This window comes from Cryptotermes secundus, unplaced genomic scaffold (genome assembly GCF_002891405.2).
Source record: "Cryptotermes secundus unplaced genomic scaffold, Csec_1.0 scaffold333, whole genome shotgun sequence".
Lineage (NCBI taxonomy): Eukaryota > Metazoa > Arthropoda > Insecta > Blattodea > Kalotermitidae > Cryptotermes > Cryptotermes secundus.
In genome coordinates, this window is record NW_019742965.1 from 1,173,138 (window position 1) to 1,201,093 (window position 27,956).

At 38.6% G+C, this 27,956-nt stretch overlaps 2 protein-coding genes and 1 pseudogene across 2 annotated transcripts in view; 2 read left to right on the plus strand and 1 right to left on the minus strand.

Annotated features, from left to right (window-relative positions):
- The window catches only part of LOC111873454 (transcription initiation factor TFIID subunit 2), a 29,487-nt gene extending 3,508 nt beyond the window's left edge, over window positions 1-25,979 (minus strand). Inside the window, exons 1-18 of the mRNA XM_023868190.2 lie at window positions 25,824-25,979; window positions 24,577-24,631; window positions 24,239-24,402; window positions 22,779-22,995; window positions 21,271-21,509; window positions 20,060-20,281; window positions 18,520-18,733; window positions 18,145-18,396; window positions 15,695-15,903; window positions 13,745-13,984; window positions 12,946-13,198; window positions 11,779-11,919; window positions 10,816-11,009; window positions 9,551-9,762; window positions 7,320-7,539; window positions 7,029-7,188; window positions 5,252-5,446; window positions 1,684-1,749 (exon numbers count right to left, since the gene is read on the minus strand). Coding sequence (XP_023723958.1) covers window positions 1,684-1,749; window positions 5,252-5,446; window positions 7,029-7,188; window positions 7,320-7,539; window positions 9,551-9,762; window positions 10,816-11,009; window positions 11,779-11,919; window positions 12,946-13,198; window positions 13,745-13,984; window positions 15,695-15,903; window positions 18,145-18,396; window positions 18,520-18,733; window positions 20,060-20,281; window positions 21,271-21,509; window positions 22,779-22,995; window positions 24,239-24,402; window positions 24,577-24,631; window positions 25,824-25,885 — 3,315 coding nt within the window. The 5' untranslated portion in view covers window positions 25,886-25,979. The remainder of the gene's footprint in view (window positions 1-1,683; window positions 1,750-5,251; window positions 5,447-7,028; window positions 7,189-7,319; window positions 7,540-9,550; window positions 9,763-10,815; window positions 11,010-11,778; window positions 11,920-12,945; window positions 13,199-13,744; window positions 13,985-15,694; window positions 15,904-18,144; window positions 18,397-18,519; window positions 18,734-20,059; window positions 20,282-21,270; window positions 21,510-22,778; window positions 22,996-24,238; window positions 24,403-24,576; window positions 24,632-25,823) is intronic.
- On the plus strand, window positions 15,283-15,401 carry LOC111873473 (annotated as a pseudogene).
- Window positions 25,980-26,058: 79 nt separating the features above from the next.
- LOC111873470 (sin3 histone deacetylase corepressor complex component SDS3) overlaps window positions 26,059-27,956 on the plus strand; it is a 10,391-nt gene continuing 8,493 nt past the window's right edge. Inside the window, exon 1 of the mRNA XM_023868216.2 lies at window positions 26,059-26,546. Coding sequence (XP_023723984.1) covers window positions 26,318-26,546 — 229 coding nt within the window. The 5' untranslated portion in view covers window positions 26,059-26,317. The remainder of the gene's footprint in view (window positions 26,547-27,956) is intronic.

The following is a 27,956-nucleotide window of genomic DNA, read 5'->3' on the forward strand; positions in this document are numbered from 1 at the left end:
AAAAAAAGTATTAAATAGGCCATGAGATGACATAAAAATGAGGTTGAATAAATTTAAATACAGGTAGGCCTATAGTATTATGAAGGTACAGTATTACAGTACTACTTTCAATAAAATTTGTCTTAACCGGGTTTTCGATTAATCGTGATTTCCATCCCCACCATTATCCCGGATAATCGAGAGTTGAGTGTATACCATATTACTTCAGATTTGAGATGCATCCTTTTTTTAGTTTATATCATGAGAGAAAAAGCATTCTTTTCCTTAAGTATGAATTCTTTCCTAATTACTGAAAGCTAGCTCACTAATGTAATGGTGCTGGTTAGAGCTCAATGCATACAATAAGTGCAGTCTAATGTGCCACAAATATGTGGATCAGTGATTTAAAATGCCCTCTGTTACATTTAAAGATTCTGGCTTCACTTGAAGTACATGTGTAGTTTTATTTACAGTTTATTATTATGTTTCCATTCACAGTATTATCAGTTTTAATTATATAGTTACAGTTTCTTTCATTGTATGTGATATTTTAACACAATGGCAGAAGCTTCTACTATGAAGAGGAAAATGTGGTCAGGAACTGAAAATCAAGAGCAGCAAAGTGTTTTAAATATTTTGAGCTGTATAGAAACACAAAATTGCAAATAAAGTGAGATGGGCTGCAAGTGAAACTTCCATAGCAATGGGTACCTTGTGCATGTGTTTTCAAATTCTAAAGAGAACAGAATAAGGTCCATTGGTGACCCCAAGCAAAAAGCAGAAATAGGAAAAGAAGAAATACATGTGTAATAAGGTGGAATGTTCAGTTCTGCTATAGAGGTTAAATGCTAATGTTGCAGTTGATAATAGCGGTCCTGAACTATCTCATTTTAAAAAATCAACTCCTCATGTTATTCTGAAGGAGACTGATTTTATATATCAAAGAAGGGAAAATAAAGCAATACTTACAGAAAGGTGATGCTGTGTATTGGCATCACAAATATCTCAGACAGATTAAGGAATTTTGGAGTGAAATGTGAAAAAATGTTCTGCAGTAGTACCTGCTGGCAATGAAAACAGATTTGTGCCAAATTACAAAATTTGTTCTTATGTAAAGAGAATATTACCAATACATATAATGAAATGTATTTTGCAGAAAACCTACTTCTTCCAACTGCAGTTGTTGTCAACAGTGTTTAATAAAACAGCAGAAAAAGGAACAATTGTGAACAAAGTCTTGGAAAAGACAAAATGCAAGAATGGCTTACACTGCACAGTATTTCATATGAAGAAGATATGTTCAAGAAAAGATTTAATGGACATAATAAATGATAAGAAATGGAAGTATGAAGCATAGAGGATTTAACTACTTGCCAAGGAAAATGGAGGTCAGTACTTCTGTGACATTGAAAGTAGACATGACAGGAGGGCTTTGAGTTCATCATATATAGGATATACTGTTAATGTGTTTAATGTAGTATATTCATGTCTTACATCAATATTCCTGACATACCTTCATTAGCATATTTGTTTTAATAGTGACTTTGCTTCCATATACTTTATTGTGATGTGGTCTTGGCAGCTGAACACTAATACAAGCATAGGGTAACAGTATTGATGTAAGTTCTGTGGTAATTTTTTAAAAGCTGGACACTGTAGGAATTACTCAAGAACACCTGAGTGCCATGCTCTTTAAATTCTTACCTTCACTGATTCCAATACACGGACTTTTGAGGCAGGAGCAAGATTAGCACCATTCAATGAAGGATCCTGAAAATTTGTATAACATATTTTTTAAAGTATGACTCATCTTTCTCACTATTAGGCTGAGTAAAAAATCTTTTGACTTTTTAGGGATTTTGTGAAGTATCTTGTTCCTTTACGCTAGAATTTTACAGTTTTTGACACATTCACTTTCCTCTGTACTGTCATTAATAAAATGTGTAATCTGGTCATTATTTGAAGAAAGCAGTCTTCGGGGATGTGGCGCCGTGTAGATGTTGTGTTAACCGATGTTTCAGAGGCACGTATCACATCCATCTTCAGGGTAGAAAAGAAAAAGAAGAAAATCTGAGAGTGAGGAACCAGTGTAAGCAGGTGCTAACAGACTAATGTTAACCGATGTTTCGGAGGAACGTATCTGTGAGCAAGGAACCAGTGTATGCCACCACCAAGTGTTATTGGATATCACATCATTAGGGATGCCACTGAGATTGAACTCCATCCTGACAATATGAACAGAGAGGTGGGGTTTTATCTCAGCAAGACATGGAAGCCTCTCATCTGTTCCCTCAAGAAACCCCCGAGACATGACACCAGATCCACACGGCCACGCAGGTCCATGCCCCACTCGCATCGCAGCCCTGAAGCTTCAGGGTTAATGCCCTCCAATTAACCTTGCCTTTCCCCCCCCCCACACACACACAATACTCTATACCTGCTCTGGCCTGCTACCTGCTGGCCCACCTCCCCAGACCCTTCCCCTCTCCTCTCTTACTGATTTCCCATGTAGCCCCTCACCCTAATCTTCCTGCTCTTATACAGCTGTGTTTATTCATCTCGACATTAGTCTTTTAACACCTCACGCTGGTTCCTCACTCATGAATTTTCTTCTTTTTTCTTCTACCCTGAAGATGGAGGCGATACGTTCCTCCGAAACGTCGGTTAACACAATATCTACATGGTGCCACATCCCAGAAGACTGCTTCCTTTCAGTATGTATAGTGTTTCCATTATTTTGCCCAATCCTTGTATATCTACATGACAAAAATTATTAACATTATGGGGGGGGGGAAGAGAAACACTGGAAGAAACTTTAAAGTAAAAATGTACTTCAGAGTAGTTTAGTCCTGAAAATGTTGGGCAAGCCTGTATTAGATGATTAAAAATATGAACTTGTTAAAATATTTCATTGTTAATACAATATTATTTTGATTGGCTCTTTCCCCATAATGCCATAACTATGGGTTTCCATGATATACAACAGGTTCTGTCTGAAAAAGGACAACAAATTTAACATAAATAATAAGAAATTGTTCCTTTTATTTGACGATGGTAACTGAAATACTCTTGTGACAGTTGCTACTGTGTGAGATAGCAGAATTATGTGTGAAAATATTTCTTGTATATTTTCATGATACATTTGTCAATGGCAGTTTGTTATGTTGCACCACATAATCACCAAATACACTCACATATACAAGATATCTGATAGAGGCACAGACTGAAAGTAGTAGGTACTTGTAAAGATGAGTAATTATTTGGAATCAACTAACTCACTCATTCACTTTAAGTAGAATATGAAGGTTCACCACCACTATTATGAAAACCCACTACTGTTCACCATCCTTAGCCAGCACCATCAAATTCCCTGCCTCACAACCGATTTTCCTAAGATTCATCTTAATGTTACATACTCCCACGTCCTCAGGTTTTACAGGAATGTCACATGAGATATCTCCAAGATAAGCGTTAATGGTCACTGAATATTTTAAAAGTTTCATGTAGTAGTAGATCTTGGGGTGGAGACTGTACCTTGATCTGTTTGAAAATAGACAATGTCAGCTTCATGTGCAGCTTTGGAGCAAAGCCCAAACTCTCTGTAATTGATTCTGTCCACAACACTGGGATTCAATCTGCTTCTACATTTCCACACCAGCTGGCTCAAGTGGCTCTTGCCTTGCAGAGGAATCGTCTACTCTGTTCTTATGGACACAGCTGGCAACTCAACACAGTCATCCATCCTACGGCGTGGTCTTTTATCTGACCCACTGCCAACAGGTATGAATTACATGTGACAGCTCCTTGACCTGTGGGCATGCACATCCACAACCTCCCTCAGCATCTTCACATACATGTGCTATGTATTATTGCCATTAGGCTCTCACCTGTTCTTCCTTGTATGCTTCAACTAGCCAAGGTACATGAGAGGTGAAATGTCTGCCCTTATGTATTGCCACTTTTTTGTGGAACTTGTGTCCTCCTATCTGGGCTACAACAGTGGTTTACACTGATGAATCGTTTGTTCACGGTGCACCTTGTGGGACCTTAAACTCTATGCTGTACATACCACTGTCAACCATGGGAGTTTCACATTCTCTGTACATGCTTCTAAAGTTCTTTACAGAGTTGCCACAGTTACACACCTGAATATCTGGTCATTATGGGGATTCAGCACCAAGTGTTCACCATCAGTAAGGCAGGGAAGTCTGCTGTATTTTGCTGAGTGTATGGTCATGCAGGCCTGCTCAGCAGTGACACAGTCAACACAGCCCACAGGTACTAAGAGGCAGCCTTGCTTAGTGACTTGACACCAGATGGAGTTCTTGGCAGTGATGTTCATACATATCTTTGTCATGCTATATCTCTTTTTGGCAAGATAAATGGATCCATACACAGCATAACTGTGGACAAGAAAGGCATCCACTGAGGTGTGGCAGTCCTCCTTACACTCCATCAGGAAGGAGGGAGCCATGCTTACATACCTTTGGATTGATCGCACCTGCCTGAGACATGGACGTTTGCTGCAAGGTGAGCTGGCACCCGTTTGTGCCCTCTTACCATTTTACAGATCATGTGGCTATGTACACATTATGATAAGGAATGCCAAACCTTCAATCTCCATGGCATGTTAAGCATCATTTTAGCAGATGATTATTGTAGTGTACCTTCATGGTATACAGGTAGGTATATATTTTATTATTCTAACAGTCAATTTATCAGTATTCATCTTTTAGGATCTCATTGACCTATATGCAGCATGTTTTAATGTCAGTTTTTAACCAAACATTTATTGCCATTTCATACAATTTTACACGCTGGTAGACTACCCTGCAGTGTGACAGATGTTTTAACTTTATTTAATCTTATATTGGGTTTAGTACAGGATGTTTTAACTTTACTGTTATCCAGGCACATATAGCTGTAAATGCTGACATGCCTATAAACCTACTCACTCACTAACTCCTCAGTCTTTTAAGTAACTATTTTATAAGAGGTCTCTCATCAAAATTCAATATGTATTCTTAATTCTCAATCTCATCTACATGCCCAGCCTATTATAACTTTGATTTCACTATGCTAGCAATATTGTGTGATGCTTAAATTGTGAAATTCCTGTAAAGATAGCATAATAAATTCAGAAATCTTCATTTAGATTCTCAATATTTTCTCAACTTCTTCAAGGCAAAATACGAGAATCATAGGTCACCATGATATGAATGAAATTACTGTACAAGAATGCAGTAATTTTATTCAGTTTCATTTTTCATACCTTGACATTAACTTTGCTGCCCTCATCTCCTGCAACAATCTCAACCGTGACCAAGCCAAGATTGTTGTCATCAGTCAGGACTTCTGTCTCTCGCAGAGGAGACCCCGCTTTGCGTTTCAGACCACTTGCAGACGGTCCAGACTCCATATCATTGGATGCATTCACGAAAGGAATCAGAGGAAGAACAGGTTTCACCTGCAGACATTAAGAACAATTTTGGTCGATTTTGTATCCACTGCAGATTTGTCCTGTAAACCTCCCAATCCTGTATCATCCTCTAAGTTTCCTATTACAGGCTTTGTTGTTGTTGTTTCTTGTTGGTATAGAGCACTCCTCAAGCAGTCAGAAGGTATTAATATTAGGTCAATTCCTAGTTATGTCAGCACCTGAAATTGTTTGCTGATCTCTACAAGCTGGGTTCAACAGAAACACATCCAGGGATTATGACTAGAGGACGATTACAGGAGACAGTATGCAATGGTTGTCTGCTTGATGACAACTGATTAAAAGTCATTGTTCAGGAGAAACCTGCCTGAGAATTATTGCTGGAAATCAGTGTTGAATATAAATTCATCTGAGGATTAATGGAGATTGTTCAACTGAAACATGCCTAGGGGAACTAATGGAGATCAGTGTCCAAGAGACTCATGCATGATGGTGATTACTGAATATCGAGGTTACAAAGAAACCTGCCTGGGTATGATTATAGAAGATCTGTGTTCAACAGAAGCCCACCTGAGGATGATACTGGAGAGCAATATTTAACTTATTTGAGAGAGCTTGCTCACTGTTAAGTATAAATTCATCTTAAAATGATTAATGGAAATTTGTTCAACCTACAAGTTATTACCAGGGATCTATGTTCAATAGAGCCCAACATGGTGGTGATTACTTAAGATCAGTGTTGAATAAAAGCTTACCCAATAGTGATTATCACAAGAAAGTGAAATGTGCCCAGGTTCATTAATGGAGTATAAGTTCAATACAAACATGACAGAAGCAGAAGTTTGCTGTTGTCAAAGGGTTATTACTAGTGATCAGTGTTCAATGAAATACTGCATTTTCATACATACTACTTGCCTCATTGCAATCTTCATGATTTGACCATTTTAACAATATCAGCTTAAAAGTAGACAGTATTAAGTTCTTTAATATCACATTGCAGCATCCTGATACACTGTATAGATCTGACTTTGTGTTCCACTTCTTGCTGTCTATTTGCAACTTCAGTTAATATTCACTTGTTGTCTTCTCTTTATTGTATATCACTACATGTTTCAGCCCAACTGGCCATCATCAGGTGTACAAGTGGTTGTGAAGAAGGAATCTGCTGCTCTGCTGTAATGCTGTTTTGCTTTTCTTCTGTGTACTTACCTCAGACTGTTCTGTGTTATATGGTTTATTGTGCTGTTGCCATGCATGCATTTATTTTATGGTTTTGTTGATTTGTTCTTTGGTTCACTGTGCTGTTGTCCTGAAGTTTTTTGTAGGAGCCCAAGCTTGCTGCTTGACAGTCTCTCATGACCCACTGCCGATCAGCAACAACTCAACAAAGAGACAAAGCAGTTACTGCTTCCTTGTTATGGGTCCACTTTGTGCAAAAAACAAACAAGCTACTAGTGGTGCTTCTAGAGCAATAAATTCTGCATCACAGGCAGAAACAAATGTAAAATAATATAACACCATTTATATAAAGGTGGTATATATACTCCAGCATCTGTTCTTATTTCTGTTTATGTTACATATAGATTACTGAAAATGGAATAAACTTAATTACCTCTTTGTCCTGCACTGGGCTGGCATGTCGTTCATGTTTAACACTGAGGATGGCCGCCAATTCAGGAATAGGAATACAAAGAGGTCGCCGTGTCCCATACAGAACATAGTAGAGATCGACAAAATCGCATCGCAGGCGTGAATCATGTGACAGCATACAGCTGGAAATAGCACAGTGAACTTATGGACAGTTTGTTCAGCCCTAGTACATTATACTATGGAATGACATTTGATTTAGTATTCAGATGTAATTCTAGTGACGAAGTTGAAAATATTTTTGATGGTTACTCACTTGATCAGATTCCATAGCCTCTCAGCAAGTTCCTCCTTATCCAATCTATGTTTATGTGAACGTTCAAAAGGAGGGTTTTCAACCAACATCCGTATCAACTGATGACGTACTAAAGGCTCTGGGTCATTCTCTGCCAAATCCAGCAGAAATTCCAGATCTGGCCATCGTCCATCTACTTTAGTAAAATCCACCAGAGCTTCCAGAGCAGCCAATCGCACATCTGTACAACAAGAGAAAAAAGGTTTTTCAGAAAGTTATCACATTTGACAGTACTAATTAAATTTTGCCTCGCCCTTTTTGACTTATGGTCTTATATTTTATGGCCAGAAACGTTAACAGAAGGAACAAGAATGACAGTATGCCCAAGGACCCTCAAACATACTCACTGTATGAAATATACGTATGGGGTCTGATCAAAAGATCTCATTTGTCTTACATGTTCCAAGTGTACCTAGGCACTGATAATGGCTTTTAATGCTGAAATATATATATGGTGTTATAAAAATACAGACTGTAAGGCATGCATAGTTTTATGAGATTAAACTTGTAAACTGAAATGGACACCATGGAAGATGTATATGATAAATATTTCTTGATGATCAATTTTAATATTATTCACCCACTGGTCTTTTTGCATGAGGTTTAGTGCAAATTTTGTATGTGCTTCTTTTTTGTTATGTGTGTTCATAGTGTAACATCTCTCACTCTTATATCAGCAGCTTTAGCCCTATTATTTTCTGATACTGTCCAAATTTAACTGAATAATAAATGGCAACAGAAAGTGCTGTGTTGTATGTTGCTCTATTAGGATATTTGGAAGTCAGTATTGAAAGGGTTAACATTATCCCTTCACTTAAATTTCAGTCACTACTACTCTATACCAAATGTTATAACTCAATGTACGACTACTACCATACATACTACGAGGACTATACGGAAAGTAACCTCTGGTGAGCTGTTAACAAAACAAGCAATGAGAAAAAAAATATTATATACAAAGAATATGTACATACTTAAGCTACTTCGGAACACAGTCACTTCTGGAATTAAAGGGACCTATTGTATCAGGGAATAAGTTTTTGTATGCCTGTGAGCTCAGCCACATTTTGACACATTGCATTAATGCATTATTGTTTAGCACTGTGGTTGCAACCAGTTCTTCAGAGTGGTAATTGATCAGAGTGAGATCAAGGCTGCAAGGAGGGTGGTCAAACAACTCCAAACTGAAATGCTCCAGCAGTGCTTGAGTGTGAGCAGCTGTATGCAGATGCACACTTTCAGGAGGAGCACTACACCAGATGTCAGCATCCCACACCTTTTATTCTGAACGTCCAGCCCTACACAGTTCTTTTAGTGTTTTGCAATACACTTCTGACATTATTGTTGTTCCTTATTGCATGAATTCCACCATCAGCACTCCTTTCCTGTCCCAGAAAATGGTCACCATCAATCACCTTTCTGGCAGATGTATGTTTAAATTTTTTTGGCTTCTTTGGTGAATGTATGTGCATCGACTGCTTTGACTGCTTTTTGGTTTCAATGTTCACAAATAAAAGCCAGGTTTCATCACATGTTACTCATACAATGTGATTGAGAAATTCACCACCATTTTGTGGTATCGCTCTATAAGAGTCAAAGCCAAAGCCATTCTCTGCATTTTGCGCACACCCATGGGCACACATCTTGTGCAAACCTTGTGGTAGCATAGCCTAAATGTGATAATCTCATAGAGAATAGAGTGAGAAATTTGTGGAAATTCACATGAGAGTTCTGAAACTGTGAAGCACCTTCTTTCACAAATTTTTCAGTTGACACTTTGAACAAGATCATCTCTCACTACAGATGGCTGGCCAACCACTTCACTCCTCTTCATGAACATTTCTTCGTACATCTTTGAATATCCTACGGCACTGTCTTACAGTTCCTTCACTCATTACATTTTGGCCAACAACCGCTATGCACAATTCACGATGGATTTGCATACCACTCATATTTTTAAGCATGAAGGAAACAGATAACAGAGCAAATTTTGCAACTGGCAGGATTATCAATTGCAGGACACATCACAACTCACTCTGTAGAGACAAGAACAAACACCAGGTGACCAGATGTATGATGGTTTACAAGGCAATGAGTCATGATTCTACCTTGCATGCGCAAGCTGTCCCCTTTTCCTTTATTAGTTGCCTAAAATAGATGGAGGTTACTTTCTGAATAGCCCTTGTACTTACCAATAAATTGTCCATATGAAGCATAGCTGCGGAAGAGTGAAGGGTTGCTTGGCAGATGGCCAAACTTCTGTAACTTGCGTATTGCCTTGAGACAGGCAACCGATACTGTAAACTTGTAACATGGAAGCAACTTTTCTAGATTCAAACATCGCGTTATTTCCTCCAGTACGAACTTTGTGTCAGAGGACAATGATTCAGCTGTGATAGCAGTTCTGTATAACAAAATCAATTATCATTAACTCTGCGATGAATTTCATATATGTTTGATTAAATTTTGTGGTTGAAACAGCAGCTGGGTACTAGCACAGAAATTGTGGCCAGATTTCTCTAGTAGCTGGGCTGTAGTGAAGAACTGTAAATATTGACTGGGTTTCAAATAATAATATCATACTAATGTAGGTATTGTAATAATGACTGCATATCAACTGTAGTTATGTAACAAAATCTGTAAACAGTGGCTGGTGACTGCTCATCTGACAGTTCAAATTGTACCACTATCTGAAACAAGTTTCTTAAAGATGATACATTTTATTTCTTCTTCTTCTTTATTTAATACATGCATTTAAACGAGTAACAATTCTGGAATTCCAATATTATAACATGATTACCAAACTGTAAATACTTGATTAAAGAAAGGGATCTCCATAGTGTACCAGGTTACTATTTAAATAATTATAATATAATAAAATAATAATTTCTAAAGGCAGACATTCAATGCTAAATAAGGTAAATTAAATTAAGTTTAAGTTAAATCCACATACACAGTAGTCAAACTTCTGTCTGCCTGTGTGCATATCACGGTTTGTTTCTTCCAAATGGTGTATTAGACAAAAATTAAATATAAAAAAAGAAAAAAACCCAAGTCAGTGTACTTTGTCATTTGTTTCTCCATAAGTAAACACTGGGGCTGTGATGACAGTGAGTACGTAACCTTCACATAGCTCATAGTAATGAAGGTCCTGTCTGAGTCAAAAACCTGGAGACATGAAGTGGTTGGTAGCCACCAGAGAAAACAAAAATTGTTACTTAAACTGCAGGGTAGATTTTTCTGCATGGGCATGCTACATATAGAAAACAATTCAATGTCAGTCCATCCCTCTCACAAACAGTGCATCAAAGAAAAAGACATTAAATGCAACTGACAACCATGAACAACAAAAACAGTTTTGAAATTACAATGCAAAATTTTCTGTATGAGCAGACAAGTTAGCTTTATGCAAGAAATATGAATGTGAGTGGCTATATACAAAATAATAATGACATACCCTTGCTGCACCACAGAGATTACAGGGGTGACTGTGGCTCCCAGAGCTTCCACTAATGAGGCCCGATAATAATTATCAGAATAGCGGTTCTTACTGTTATCATTATACTTGAACAGATCTAACAAGAATCTTATCACTTCTGGCGGACAGATTCCATGCGTGTTCCTTAGTCCAGCCATTGCCACTGGAATAGTCTGGAAAATATAGTTGGTAATACTATACACAATTTTTACCATCAACGCAACAGTATGTAAGATTTGAGGCTTTCACGGCGGTGACTATGAAGAAAGCAGTCTTCCGGGATTTGGCACCGTGTATATGTGGTGTTAACCGACGTTCCTCTGAAACGTTGGTTAACACCACATATACACGGTGCCAAATCCCAGAAGACTGCTTTCTTCAACGCAACAGTACTTTATTATTTATTTATTTATATAGCAAGCACTACAGGTTTTGACCTCAAATGGGTCACCTTAAGGTGCTGTAAGTTTTCTCACATACTATTATTGAACTGCAACACTAGCATTCCCATTTTTATAAATGGTTCATACAAGTTAGTTTCTATTCAATTTACAATCTAGACAAAACTTAGACTAGACATTATTGAGGTATATTTGATATGTGTAACATTTCACATTTCAGAAACACAATCCATTTCCTTCATCACATGTAAGGGAAGAAAAGATCCTACTCAGTAGGTCCCATTACAAAGGGCTAGTCTTAGTCACTGATCAACAAAACAAGTTCTAAGCAGAGTACATATTCTGTTAACTTTGAATATCATCAGTGGGAGAACAGACCATAAAATTTGCCAATACAGATTATTAAAGAAATTACAAGAGAAGAAGCTGAAATCCCCCTGTAGGAATACAATTTATAGTTACCACAAACACTTGAAAAAGAAAAGAGGATCTAGAGATTCACTACAAGGTTTATGACACTGGTTGGGGAAAAATATCTTGCCTTTTGAAGAAAATAATGTTGTAGGTTGGTGAAATTATTCTGCCTGACAATGTGTGGGCAGGAGAAGGACCCAAACAATTTACGAAAAATTGCAAGCATAGCAGGAGGTCCAGCCCAGTTTGCCACCATTGCATTTGCAACCTGCAAAAATAGAAAGAAAAAAACCAACAGTGACTTCAATAAAATCACTGCTACACAAATAAATTACATTTTCTAAACTAACTTCATGATCTATAATCCTCTTTCAGCAGTGGGTAACTGGTAGCTGTTCAGCTGATAAAAAAAAATTCCATGCCTTTATGGAACATAAACTTTCACGATTTTTTTACAAATGACCACCAATGTATCCTATACTTTTAAATCTTGTCTTTAGGTTTATGCCTGTGTCTGTCATATCTGTGGTTTCTTCTCTGTAGTTCTTCTTTCAAAATTTTGTATGCATTTCATGTGTCTGCCACATGTGCAACACATCCTACCCAACTCATACATCTTGATTTAATCATTGTAAATGTTATATTTAGAGTGTGCGGTATTCTGTAGTCCTCTCAAAGTGAAGCCTGTGATAGTATCTTCAAATATTACACAGCCACTTCCATCAAAATATTTACCCACTAACAAGTCAGGACCATTTTCCCATCTCATTTGACTCTTTATGACTTATGTTATGAAATAAGCTAAGAATCAATCTATTACATTTATGAGAAATGTGGGGGGGAAAAAAGGGAGTAATAACTCAATGGTGTATCCTGTCTTACTAACACAAGTAAAGTGATGAAATGATAAAGTAATAAGTAAAAAAAGTAAAGCTATCCCTGTAACAGGTTGTGAAGGCCCATAGGGTTGTGAGACGTTGAGGGTCCTACATTATCTAGACAATCGGCTCAAAGATGGCAGTAAGATTGTCAGCCTTACGTGCTGGCCGCGCTTTACTCCCCAGGAAATTTATTTAATTAAGTCCTGTTACTCATTTCTATTAGAGGCTGAGTTGACCCCAGGGCCATAGTGCGGCTGGAAGGATTAGATCAACTGAAAAAAATCCAATGACCTCATCGGGACTTGAACCCGCCACCTTCTGGCTTGTAGCATAGTGCCTCAACCAACTACACTACATAACAAAAAATAATGTACCCTTGTAATACCTTCGATCTATTAGCAACATACTCGTACCTTAGTGAGACAGTGGGCGGCACGGCAGCGTACTTTGTAATATGCTTGCTCGTTTTCAATTGTGTCTGTAAGTGCCAATCTAGTTGCAGGTGTTGGGTACCGCTCAAGAGCAGAAATGGCTTCCATCTGTGCAGTTACATCTCGCTCATGACGCAGCTGGTACTGCCATTGGTAATCTGGCTGTTCTATGAATGTTGAGCGAAGCAGAGTCATGTCAGGATCCAGACGTAACCACAGCACTGGTGAATCAGCACTGTTATGATCAGAAACAAGTATTAAGTGTTTGTGGAATTATGCAGCACTGTAGACTCGGACAGATAGGCCAATGTCAAAGCACATCACCTTGAAACCTCAAATTTTAAGATATTCCTTTCCTTTATTTATTTTTAATGTACTATGTTGCTAATGTTGGAATAAAAGTATGAAGACAAAAGACAAGTTCTTTGATGGTGACAGTCAATAATGGTTAGCAACAATATATATATATATTATAGATTCAGTCAAGTTATTTAATTGCCAGATCTTGTATAGTATTCATGCAAGTTTTATTGCAGACTGTTCATCAAGGTTTTGTAGCATAAAAACAGATTTCTTAGATTTAGCTATGATTTCTGAATAATTTACAGTATATGAACATCCTGTCATCATATTATATCATGAAACTCTTAAAGGTTTAAAAAAGCAAGTTGCATGTGAAATGGCTAACTAACAGGAATAAATCCTGTCATCCCTTCTGATATATATAACTGCAACAGTTATAGCACACTGACAAACAGAAACATCTGAACTTGTTGCTCACTCCATGGCACTGAGGTCCATATCCACTTCCTCACTAGTACAGAGTGGAATCTTCTTCTTTTTATTACGCCGACTTTTCGAATGGCAGGTAATATCAGCTTTGGCAACAGTGCCTTCCACTTGTAATGTATGCCTAAAAGTTCCATCCAGTTCCTGAATGGTAACAAGGAGTGGCCCCACATACTTCCTGATCCCTCTCTGTTGAGTTGCGTCTTGACGAATCTCTAGCTCCACAGTGTTCCTGTAAAGGAGTCAGAATCTCATACCTTTCTTACAGTTGTGTGCATTACTGTGGTCTCTCACTATCAGAAAAGGATGTAACTGAGTCTGTTCAAAAACAAAAATACTGTGGCGTGTAGACCCATTGCTAGGCAGTGAATCTGTAAACATTGGCGGTTGCTAGACAACGCCTGCAACACACATGTGGCCAACAGTACGGAGCAATGTTTTCTATGTCCACGGATGGGCCACTGCTATGCAACATGCATGCTGTGATGTCACACAACAGTAGTGGGTGACAGTCACTTGACATGTGTTTACTGTGATGCTTTGACTGTCCCAGTTCAGTTGAGTTCAGAGTTCAGTTGAGGGCAGTTGCAGTAGAGCGAGAGAAATAGTAGTGGTGGAATCATGAGAAGAGATTGAGTTGGAACAGTGAGTGCGTGCGACAGAGTCCTGAGTTCTGACTTGCGGAAGCATGAGAGGAGCGAACTGGAACCAGGAGTACAGAAGAATACAGAAGGTCAACCTGTGAAGATTCTGCATATGAAATAGAAGGCTTTATATGTGCAGTAGTACAGTGATATTGGGAGTGTGCGATCCAGTGAGACTGTTATAGTTTCTCAGTTGAGATGCGTTGCCAGGGGATGACTAGTGAAGATTTGGAATCCTACTGCATGTGCAGTGGTGAAATGTAAAGTGTGTAAATCAGTGATAGCACTGTATCGCCTGTATTTGTGTGTGATTGAGAGAGGCTGTAACCAAGGTGCCAATATATCCAATCATCCGAACTAGAACCCATCATTTTTGTCACATGTACTACCCTTCACATGACAATACTAAGGGCAGTGACATATACTGACAAGTAATGTACATTCACGAAGAAAATAGTAGACAAATAAATTCCAGGAAACGTTTGTTATTCAGTTGAAAGCTATTATCAGTCTGTCTACTTCTGTAGTGGTGGGGGAGGAAAGAGAGAGAGAGAGAGTTAGCATTTTCATGCATAAGACAGAGAAAACAGACAGGCTGGCCCCACCACAGAGTTCGAACATACACGAGTCACTATCAAGTTTCACCTCTGCACTTAAATTGCATGCATTGACTAGAAAATTTGTAAGAACAGTGGTATGCATGTGTATTTGTGTGTATTAATACTAGTAATTTCTGTTCACTGAGAATATACTTCAAAATTTTTCTTAATATAAATTTTATTGTTATATGGCATATGGTCCAGGTATGGCTCTCAGCATTTTAAATTATCCCTCATGCAAGAAAGGACTAGTCACCACTGGTCTAAAGTAACTAAGCCAGTCTTTAGCCAATGGTCATACCATGTTGAAAACACTGGTTCTTGTTCGATCACTGCCGTTAAGCAACATTGGGCGTGGTTAGTACTTGGATGGGTGACCGCTTGGGAACACCACATACTGTTGGCATAAAAAAGGCCACACCATAGCTCAAGCGGTTAATCGCTGGCTTCCCCCTGCCATGGCCCAGGTTCGATCCCCGGTCTGGTCAAGTGGGATTTGTGGTGGACAAAGTGGCACTGGGGCAGGTTTTCTCAGAGTACTTCGGTTTCCCCTGCCAATCTTCATTCCACCAATTGCTCCACAATCACCCTCACCTATCATCTGGGGCTGGTATAGCAGTACGAGGGACTTAGTCCCACCCCACTAGCAATAAAAAAAAGCCAGTATTTTGTTCAAGTAACGTTTTCTATATTACGTACCGTTTTCTGTTGAACACAAAGCTGAGATGGAATTTGGCATGGCCCCCTGTGCGCACCCACTGATCAATGAATACGGCCATGTCCTTGCCCGTTACAGTGAAAATGGCCTTAGCAAATACATTTGTGCTGATCAACATATGACTCCATAAACCACTGCCAATCTTTTGCTGTGCCCCATTTGATGCCAGGGAAAGCTGCTTATTGAATACCTAGAAACAGTTACAATCTCAGGGATTATAGCATGTTGCTCAGAATCAAATTGCCTGTCACTTCACTGAGGAGCCATCATAGCTGCACAGTGCAGTAATCATCCAATTATATCTCCTCTAGGATGGTGTGCCTTATGACGAAAAACTTCATTATTATTCTTTATCCTCCAATACGTATAAGAAACTGCTGAGGCTACAGGCACTGAAAGCCTCAGTTGATATAGGAGGGATGTTTCTGCAATAATATTTCTCTGCTTATTAATCTGGAAAGCTTCTTAATAGAGTAAGCCCTAAAAGGTGATTTAAAATTAATTACTCTGTATAAGAAATTTCTCATTTGAATCAAAACTCACTTTTCTATTGTATTATACAAAATCATAATAATTATACATTAAATTAATGGGTATACATGTTGAGATCAAACAAAACACTGTTACACAAAATCACATCATGCTTTCTTTTAACAACATAATCTACCAAGCATAGGGTTATGAGATGTCTTGCATATACCTTAATTTCACTGTCCATTCTAATGCCCCATGACAGCTTTCTTGGGATGAAAAACTGCTGAGCGTTTGTGAAGCTCCAAATACAGAGCGTTAAAATTCCTATACAAATCCATGCACAACCACCAATGTAGGTAAGATAATTTTATAATTTCCTCTAACACACTACCGCAAACCCTTCTCAGACACCCATTCCCAACAATGCCTGCTTTTATCTAGTTCATCACACCTTTTTTTTGTGGCAATTTTTTTACACAATCATTGTTATAATCTATTCACAGCAATGTCCTATTTTATTTCAACAATCATGTTGTCAGATAACAATTCCCTTTCATTGTCAGTCTGATATACTGCAGTTCATGAATTACAAACTGAGTGTCTTCTTTCTTCTTTGATGTTGGTCACCTTATGTAAATTTATAATTATCAAGTCCTCGATTTTAAATGTCCTGCATTATAAAATCTGAAATCTTGTGTGCTTTTCTGGATGACGAAGTTCATTTAAAGTCTGTTCACAACATGCTGACACTTACATACTGATTAACTGATGTACTTTTTGTAACTAGTTAAGTGTCCTTAAAATATCTTTCATGGAACTTTTAGAAACGTAATGTGTGGTTCTATGACTGATAATGATGAAGATTGTCTCTAAAACCTATATACTTGGTGTCAACATGAATGAGGTAATATGAGAGCAGGAAGATTTATCCTGTAAACTGTGCTTGTCAGGGATACACCTGGGAGGTTAAGCCAGAGCATCATCCTATCACTATACACCTGAAGGAAATTAAAACATGGGTAAATGAAGCAACAAGTCAAACTCAGGCAGTTAAATACATATATTTTGATAAAAAAAACAGCGGGTAAGACATTAGTTCTCTAGTGTATGTTATGTACCTTTTGAATGGGGAATCCTTTTAAATAGAACAGCATTAAAACGGAAAAATAAACATAATTCATATGGAAAAATTTAGGGACCATGATATTTTCATGTTTATGGTGTGGAAATTATGTATGTGATGCCATTTTAAACAAGTCTGACTGCATATGCATGTCATCTAAAGAGCAACTCTGCCATCTGTGGGTGACAATTAGAATACAGAAGTCTGTCTCAAAGCATGACTGCCTACTGGACATCCATATTACTTGCAATCTGCAATGAACCTATATGACCTGCAACATTCTATCACACATAGCAGTGTTACTGCTGTAACAGCAATAGTCATTTCTAAAATTTGTACACATCTTGGTGGTACTAAATGAGTACCAGGAATTAATTAAATAATTTTCCTGGGGAGTAAAGCACAGCCGCCATCTTTGAGCTGGCTGTCTAGATACTGTGGGACCCTCAACGTCTCACAACCTTATGGGCCTTCACAGCCTGGTACAGGGATAGCTTTACTTTACTTTTTTTTTTTTACTTGGTGGTACTGAACCTAACAGCTCTAATTCAAGTATGGGTGGTTACTTTCAAGACGTACATTAAACCAAATATAGCTATGGGTATAGCGAATGGAAAGAATAAATGCATGTAGTACGGACCCAAAAACTGCCAAATATTTATTTTTATTTTTTAGTGCAATATTTTCAGTAGACTATCTAAAACAATGCAAAATTAATAAAGGCTTGAATTATTGGTAATATCTGAACATCACTCAAAGCAGGATTAAATTGTCACAGAGTGATTCTGACTCGTGAGGCACATACAGTCCACAATTCTTTTCATGCTTGTTTACCTGTAGCAAGAGTTCCTGTCCAATGCGATGCTCCAGCATGCGCATGACAAGGTGTGCTTTCTTCCTTAACACTTCCAAATACTTGGGTGACATTGTATGCAGGTTTCTAATAGGAAAATAGAAGCCAGGGTCAGGGGGCCGTGGGGGTGCAGCTGGAGATGCTGTAGATGAAGGCACAGGGGCAGGAGCTTGGCTGGGATCCAGAACAATTCCCCCAAACTGTTCTTCATACCTTACCACCTCTTGCAGCTCCTGCAGCAGAATCAGAACCACAATAAAGCAGTGTGTACATGTTCTGAGAAACTGACAGATTTTGTGCATTTATGGGTTAAGGCAAAATCTATGTTTCACAATGTGTTTGCACGTTCCACTTACTGTTTGTATCCACTCCCTGTATTCATTGTTTCCAAAACATTTCTTGGCATATAGACTGCTCAGGTATGTAGAGATACCTTTTGGTAGCCATGTATCAGACCAATTCTGCATAGAGATGAAACAGCCAAAGAACTGTTCAGCAATGGCCTGAGCCATAGCTTTCCTTGTCACATATGTCTGATCAATGATGGCCATTGAATGCAGCAGGTTCGTACTGAAACATGCAGGTAATTAAGTGCTATGCAGATCATCAGTGACACAAGTTACTGTACTGCTTGGTTTGTCGGTTACTTAATTTGACACTTGAGGGAGAGTTTCATTTTAATGCTAGTGGGGTGGGACTAAGTCCCTTGTACTGCGGCCACTTCTGGCCCATTGTACCAGCCCCAGATGATAGGTGAGGGTGATTGTGGAGCAATTGGTGGAATGAAGATTGGCAGGGGAAACGTATTACTCTGAGAAAACCTGCCCCAGCGCCACTTTGTCCACACAAATCCCACTTGACCAGACCTGGGCCGCCGCGGTGGAAAGCCAGCGACTAACTGCTTGAGCTATGGTGCAAGGGAGAGGGTTACAATCCATTCTTTGTACAATGAGCAAAGAACACTACAGAGATCATGAACATGCACACATGTGTCTGTCTTCCATTCATCTGCATAGATTGGTTTTGACTGATACTTGATACTAGATATCCCCTGAAAAAGTGATAAGGCCATTTTTATCTTCATAATAATTGTTTTGTAAAAGTATATTATCATTAGCCAGTATTATGTAAGAACTCATGTGAAAAGTTTATGTACCTAGTACGGATTGCACCTTTCCAGTGTTGTTTATTTATTTATATACATTAATATAGAAAACTAGAGCATAACAGTACTAATATAAAGTTACCCCTCTTCCTAGCATGCGGTAGTGTAGTTGGTTGAGGCACTATGCTACAAGCTGGAAGGTTGCGAGATCAAAACCTGATGAGGTCACTGGATTTTTCAATTTACCCAATCCTTCCAGCCGTACTATGGCCCTGGGGTTGACTCAGCCTCTAACAGAAATGAGTGCCAGGAATATCCTTGGAATGTTCTTGGGTGTAAAGGGTGGCTAGTGCGTAGGGCTGACAACCTTACCACCATCTATGAGCCGACTGTCTAGAAAATGTGGGAACCTCAACATCTCACAATCCTATGGGCCTCCACGGCCTGTTACAGGGGTAACTTTACTTTACTTACTTTACACCTCTTCCTAAGCATTATAGAGTCAAGACTTACAGGATACTTGGAGGTAGTTCACATATTCAAGACCTCAGAAATAGATAGAGGTGAATGGTCAGTTTCATCTTCTGGCTGCTGTTCTTGCAAAGATAGCATCCCAGCTATCCACTAGATTACAGTCCAGAAGTACATGGTGGAGATAAGAAAACTTCCTATCTCTGCTTGTAGGTGATGCCCAATATACCAGTTTTCTGCCAGATACTTTATTGGTTCGCATAACAATATTGAAACTGATAATGCAGCATAACTTAAAAAGGAACAATGATATTCTATACCTTAAAATACTCATGGTGGCATATGCAGACACATCTTGATCAACTTCATCCACAAATACTTGCTTGTAGCATGTATATGGGTACCGATTTGCCAGCGTCTCTTCATAAAATTCAAATGCCTCATGCATGTATCGTGCTGACACTTTTAAAAGAGGCATCAGTTGTGGCAGACAGAAATGAGTCACTTCATGCATGTACGGATCCACAAATATTTCAAATGGTCTGTGAAATATCAACATAAATATAGGCATTTCAACATGCAGAATTTCACTGATTTAATGATATGGCAGAATTTATATGTCATATAAAACGGGAATATGGAGAATGCCATCTTCTGGGATGTGACGCCATGTAAGTCTTGTGTGAACTGATGTTTCGGAAGAATGTATCACCTCCATCTTCAGGGTAGAAAAATCTGTGAGCAGGTGGCTGCAGCCACGCTGGTTCCTTGCTTGTGGATTTCTCCACCTTGAAGATGGAGGCGATATGTTACTCTGAAACATTGGTTTACACAAGATCTACACAGTGCACATCTCAGAATATGGCATTCTTCATAGTCACCCCCGTGAAAACCTGAAATCCTACAAAAGGGAATGTGATGAAGAACAGTGTGGAGGCAGGATTTGGAAGGATCAATACAAAGGGCAATTCTTTCAGGTTTTGCGTGATTACAATTATATGACAGCATAGGTGTACAATACAGAAAGAAGTATTAAAAACAGCTTCTATGGAATGTCCAAGCAGACAGACAGCGTGTGGATAGTGTTCATAGCCAAAGTATGTACTCAGGTTGGTAGTGAGAGGTTAAGAGCAATGTTCAGTCAACCTAATGTCTAGATAGTTAAATCAAGGATGTTTTTATACAGTGGCTATATAGTTAAATGGGGAAAAAAAAGTGATTTTATTTTTAGGAAATTTCTTGGGATTTGGTCACACAGTCACTCATGGAAACTGTTCAGTATAGCCACTAAGCCAGCTGAGAGATTTAAACCATGTGCCCTGAACACAAGTCTAGAGGACTACTGACATACCAGCTTGCTCAGAATTTTAATATGAAAGAGGATGACAGTAAGTGTTGTACAAAAATGTACCAGAATTTTGGAATCTTCCATTCCTAAAATGAGCATATGCATGTGCATACATCCATCAGTCCATATGCAATGCCAAAATGATGACACTAATGTATAACTCCCCAAATCGCTATTACTTACCCGACTGCCAATGCAATATTTGGAGCACACGTTGGAGTGTTCAGTAGGTAATGATATGTCTTGCGACGCATGTCAGGAGTATACACGACCTCAATAAGGTCACCACATGAGACTGCAGTCATGTTCTCATCTACTGTAAATTCTAACCTCCACGTACATGGCTCAGCAAAGCTATCTACACACGGAAACCATAATCTTGATGAATTCTCATGTCCGTATGTAAACATATGTGCCCCTCTCTAAAATCACAGACATTAAATATTAATCCTGTATATCATGTTGATGTAATAACGTCATTAAAATATCTAAGTCTGAATAAATGTTATATAATTAATGTAAATTATACTATTGGTTTAATTATTTTTAAAATAATTCGACCCTGAATGTATGAATACATATTAAATTTTAATCTGTGTAAATAAAGATCACATATTTACTGTATTAAATTATATTATATTTAAGCATCCTGTTGCACTACACTTCTATATGTATAATATAAATACCTTCGTAAATGCAACAATTTATTGTAATTCTTTGTCTTTCTTCTTTCACACTACATGTTTTGGCCATATTTGGCCATCATCAGGTGTATTTCACTTACATAGCTGTCACACTGCATGTAATTTAAAATTTAAAAACACCAGCTTCCTCAATTGTCATTGCTGCATTTCAATTGGTCCTGATATACCAGAATCCCCTTGCTGATTTCCAGTTATGTTTAAAATCTCCGTTAATCGACGAGGGTATATTAACAGAGATTTTAAACCTTTAATCTCCTGTGCTGAAATATTGAGTCTGACTCAGAAGTGAAGATGGTATCTATTGTGGATAATGCTGAGTACACTTGTGACCATCTTTTAAAAAGCCAGTCTTAGACCTTAATCAAGCTGTCATTAACATGCTATCAAAACCTTATTAGACCGCCTCTGTGGTCTAGTGCTCAGAGTTCCTGGCTAAAGATCCAGAGGTCCTGGGTTAGATTCCCGGCACTACCAGATTTTCTGAGAAGTAGTGGGTCTGGAATGGGGTCCACTCAGCCTCGTGAGGATAATTGAGGATCTATTTCAAGGAAATAGTGACTCCGGTCTAGAAAACCGAAATTAACGGCCACAGGGATTCATTGCGCTGACCATGTGACACCCTCTATCTGCTAAAGTTGACACTAACTTCGCAGACAAGTGGTGGTCGCTTGTTTGGTTGGCATAGTTTGCTTGCAGACTCAAGCCATGGAGTGTCTTTTTATAAAAACCTTATCCTTCAAATTATCAGGGAACTCTATAATGTGGATCATTACCAATAAACAACTTTCATTTAGCCATATGACTGAAAATACAAAAACCATGCAACTGTCATTATATAGTGGCATCATCGTATGTTTCTGGAAGGTCAGGGTCAGCAGGGTTACAGGCCACTTAAGTGTAAAGTTAATTATAGTGACAAAATATAATGTTTTTATATTCTGAGACACATAGTAAATTCTGTTCATAAAGATTGCACCTGCTGCACACCTCAGCTAATGTCCCTTCACAGTCAGGGATGACAAAGTGCACACCTCCCTGAGGTTGCTCTAAGGAGAACTCAATCCCAAGTCGAAGGGCCCTTCCTTCTCCTACTACGTGGCTTGCCTCTGGTGGAATACTAATGACCAGCTCTCCTGCATTATTATCAGGGTCAATCTGAAGAGCAGCAGCTAAGTGAGCTGGGGAGTACACGTCCAAAGATCTCCTGCAATCAAAATTGTTTGTAACGCCATGTGTTTTAACTTGGAATTCTGATGAGGAACCTGATTAGAAGAGGTCAAATGGGTGCAAGTGTGAGAGGATTTAACTTAAATATATATGAGAAGACAGATGTTCTCTATTAAGCAAAAAAAAAAAAAAAGGTATTCCTGTAACAGGCCGTGGAGGCCCATAGGGTTGAGAGATGTTGAGATTCCCACATTGTCTAGACAATCGGCTCATAGATAATGGCAAGGTTGCCAGCCTTATGTGCCGGCTGTCCTTTACCCCCAAGAATATTCCAAGTATATTCCTGGTACTCATTTCTGTTAGAGACTGAGTCAACTCCAGGGCCATAATGCGGCTGGAAGGATTAGGTCAATTGAAAAGAATCCAATGACCTCATCGGGACTTGAACCCGCGACCTTCCAGCTTGTAGCATAGTGCCTCAACCAACTAAGCCCCAGATGTTCTCTATATAATTGTAAATAACACCTCATTATCTGGAATGTGATCTTTTATTATGATTTACAACTATTATGTGAAAAAAGCAGTCTTCTGGGATTTGGCACCGTGTATATGTGGTGTTAACCGACGTTTCGGAGGAACGTATCGCCTCCATCTTCAGGGTAGAAGAAAAAGTATAAGAAATCTGCAAGCGACAAGACCGTTCTCATGGTCTTGTATACACAATACAAAATATAATATAATACAAGTATAATACGGTCTTGTCGCTTGCAGATTTCTTATACTTTTTCTTCTACCCTGAAGATGGAGGCGATACGTTCCTCCGAAACGTCGGTTAACACCACATATACACGGTGCCAAATCCCAGAAGACTGCTTTCTTCATAGTCACCGCCGTGAAAGCCTCAAATCTTACATATTATGTGAAATGTTTATTTGGCAGGGTATGTATTTAATGAAATAAAATAAACAGTAATTAATGACTATGAAGTTTTGTATTATGATATGCCCTGCAGCAATACATTTGTGTACACAATGATAAATCTGTAGCAATAAACCAACATCAACGACACTGTGACATGCTAAATCCTAAATAATGTATTTAGAAAATATGTCCACTCCAAACTGAGGAACATTTTTCATTTGTATTTTTAAGAAACTTCTATTTCAAATTCAGCGAGTGCATACAAAATATAACATACGTATAAACACACAATGAAAAAAAAACGTAATGTGAAAAATTATGGAAGAAAAGAAATAAAAGACTATACATGTAAAACTTACTGCTTAGTGTCACCTTGGCATATATCCAAAAATGGATCAAAATACTGGAATGGTGCCTCAAATGCATCATTTATTATTACCCGGTAAATGCGACACTGTTTGGCATTAAGCTTAATGTTCCGCAAGTTATCTCGTAGAGGAGCAATTGTTAACTCCACAAAGCCCTGTAAGAAAAGTTTGGCAGATGAATATATGTTGTATATGTTTCATTTCATTTCATTTCATTTATTTCGTGTCCATGGATCATTATACATGATATAAGACATGTCATTCTTGTGTAGTTATAGTATAATAAGTTTCATGTTATACAGTACTTCATTTGTAAGAAGAATACTTACTATTATGCTTTGTCTCTGAATATTAATTCCTGTCAGGCTGACAATCTGATGGGCTGTAATCAGTCATAACAGAATTAAATTAGACAAGATACTCAACAGCAGTGTTTCCACAAATCTCTTCCTTGAAAGATCAGAATACTTGAAGTTACATTATTTTCTGAGAAATTTTTCATGTACTTATTTCTTTTCTCCTAGACACATGCTGAACATTCCCCAGGTAGCTAACATTGTACACAGTGTTTCACAAATCATATCCCTTCTGGAGGAGAGAATGGAAGCGTAACTACACATTTCAACAATACCACTGGAACATACTATAAGGAATAATATTTTTCTTAAACAAATACAGTAACTCTATCCATCGATCCATCCTCTAACATATTTCATTCAGTCATTCTGACAGAGTAATCTGTTAACTGATATTATTCTTGAATAATTAAAATTTTCCTTATAATTACTGGGTTTTGGACTTTGTTCATCGTCCAGTATGCTAAAAATTAGTGAACACGTTTCACGAAAGGGAAACACCTCCTCTGTTGGGTCCCTTAGAAACAACTACCCACAATCACGGGGCAATCCTCACTCAAATGCTCATCTCTGTATACAATGGTATCTAACCAGACCACATCAACTATAACCTACAGTGTTCTATTCTATGAATTTTTTATGCATAAAACTAGATATATTTCTGATGGTAATAGCAACATTATTGTATCAGTATTTATAGTTTTATTATTTTTATTTTTTCAACAAAATCTTTTAATGATTGCATGTCTCATTTATCTATTTATCATTATTTATTAATATTGTACTGTCTTGTATTCCTGCAAACACGCGGTAGCGTAGTGGTTGTGGGGCTATGCTACAAGCTGGAAGGACGCGGGTTCAAATCCCGATGAGGTCAGTGGATTTTTTTTCTGTTGACCTAATCCTTGCAGTCGCACTAGGCCCTGGGGTTTGCTCAGCCTCTAACAGAAATGAGTACCAGGAATTAATTAAATAATTTTCCTGGGGAGTAATCTTCGAGCCGATTTTCTAGATCGGTCTAGATACTGTGGGACCCTCAACGTCTCACAACCCTATGGGCCTTCACGGCCTGGTACTTTACTTACTTTACTTGTATTTTTTACTTTTCTGTATCCAATGGTTGCAGCAGTATGGATCAACAGAATAAATTAAAATTGAATTGAATTGAACCTCGCTTCAAGAATGAATTGCATATAAATAGTTTACAAGAAAATACTTATAATTTAAATGGCCTTGATTTGTCGGCAGTCTTTTCCTTCTTCATTCTGCAAGGCCCCTGCATGTATCCTCATAACCTAAAACACAAACACAATTGTATAAATATAAACAAACTTCGCTTTCTCTCTCACCCCCTTCCACGACATTACAGTATTGGCCTGCTGATTAAGACCACCTAACCATGTCAGAGTACACAATAGTACATGTGGCCAGATCACTGTTGTCCATCATCTGTGATCCGTGTCTGTAAACGGAGCCGTTGAAATGTGCGCTTAGGTGGTTTTGGCGGTTTTGGCGGTTGTGGATAACGAATTGGAATTGGACTTAGAAGAAGATATGTGTTAGTTTAGTTACTGGTTGCTTCAGTGAATAGATGCAATTGAATTTGCTAATTGCATGTAAAGGGCAGGAAAGTAATTTGTATTTGGAACATTGGAATAGTAAGATGGCATAATCTTGGTCATACTGAACCTACTAAACCATAGTAAACGAACCTATGAGTTCATTACAGTGGATGTCTTTTAAAACATCCAGCCATTCAAGCGGAAAATGTTCGCATTCCGAGAAGAATAAACATAATGGAGAAAAATTAACAATGTCATCCCATCACGAATCTCAGTTTTCATCGGCGTACTTACATGACGAATATGACTTCGACGATGAAAATAACGATGAAGAATTGGACGAAGATCGAGAAAATGATGAACAAGATGAAAGTGATGAAGGTATGTAACTCGGTTGCATTTAATTTAAATGTGATTCAATTTCATCGCTTTGATTAACCCTTGTAGTTTAAAATGTAGGTTATGATGCTCCACTACACCATGTGAGGTGGGCAACCAAGTGCAACATTCCTCAGGGATGCCAGTATCACACGGTGGTTATGAAGGCACAACCAGTACACCTTTTGAGGATGGAACACCATAATCCCTTGTGCTGACGTATAATGTTGCCGATAACACTGTTTGATTTCTTAATTTCATTAAATTAGTTACTATACCGTTCATCAGTTTCTTATGCTTAATGTTCCTCCACAGTCATCGTGAAGGGACCTGATTTGTGCTTTTCAGCTTTACCCATTATGCTACAAGGTGGTTCAAATATGACCGGGACCGATTTAAAAAAAAAAAATAGCCAGACACTTACTTGCACGTCAGTCTTCAACGTACTCCCCTCTGGAGTCAACACATTTTTTCCAACTTTCTGGAAGCATCCTGATGTCCCCCCAAAAAAAAGACTTGTGGTTGGCGGCGTATCCACTCCCGAACATTCTGGATGACGGCGTCGTCCAGAAACTGCATGCCTTGCAAGTCTGATTTGAGCCTTCCGAACAGGTAGAAATCACTTGGTGCCAAATTGGGACTGTACGGTGGATGTGTCAGAAGGTTCCATTTCAATTTCCGGAGGGTTTCCGTTGTTTTGGCCGTATGGGGGCGTGCATTGTCTTGAACGAAGGCTACCTGCTTTCCACCTCTCTTCTGCTTGGATCGGATCTTTTCCTTCACGTCTGTTGCCAGGAGGTCTGAGTAATAAGCTGCATTGAATGTTCTGGCATCTGTCAGAAAGTCTATATGGATAACCCCCTGCCAGTCCCAGAAGAACGTTGCCATCACTTTTCCTGCTGAACGGGTCCTCCGCACTCTCTTGGGTTTGGGAGAACTGGTATGCCGCCATTCGCATGATGATTGCTGGGACTTTGGAATGAAGTAGTGCACCCACGTTTCATCGGTGGTCATTATAGACTTCAAAAATGCATCACCTTCGTCTTCAAACTGCTGTAGGAGATGACTGGCAACTTGCATGCACACCATTTTGTTCACGTCCGTCAAAGTGCGTGGTACCCACTGTGCATTCACCTTGCAATAGTGCAGGTGGTATTTCATGTCTTCTACACTACCAACACTGATGGACAGCATTGCTCCAAGTTCCCTGATAGTGATGCGCCTATTCTCACGAATAAGTGCGTCTGCATGATCAATGTTTGGCTTGGTGACCGATATTCGCGGCCGACGATCATGCAGTTCATTCTCCACGCGCTCTCTGCCCTCTCTGAAGCACTTACACCACTCAAACACATGGGTCTGTGGAGACACTCTTCCCCACACTGTTGTTGGAGTCTGTGGTGAATTTCAGCG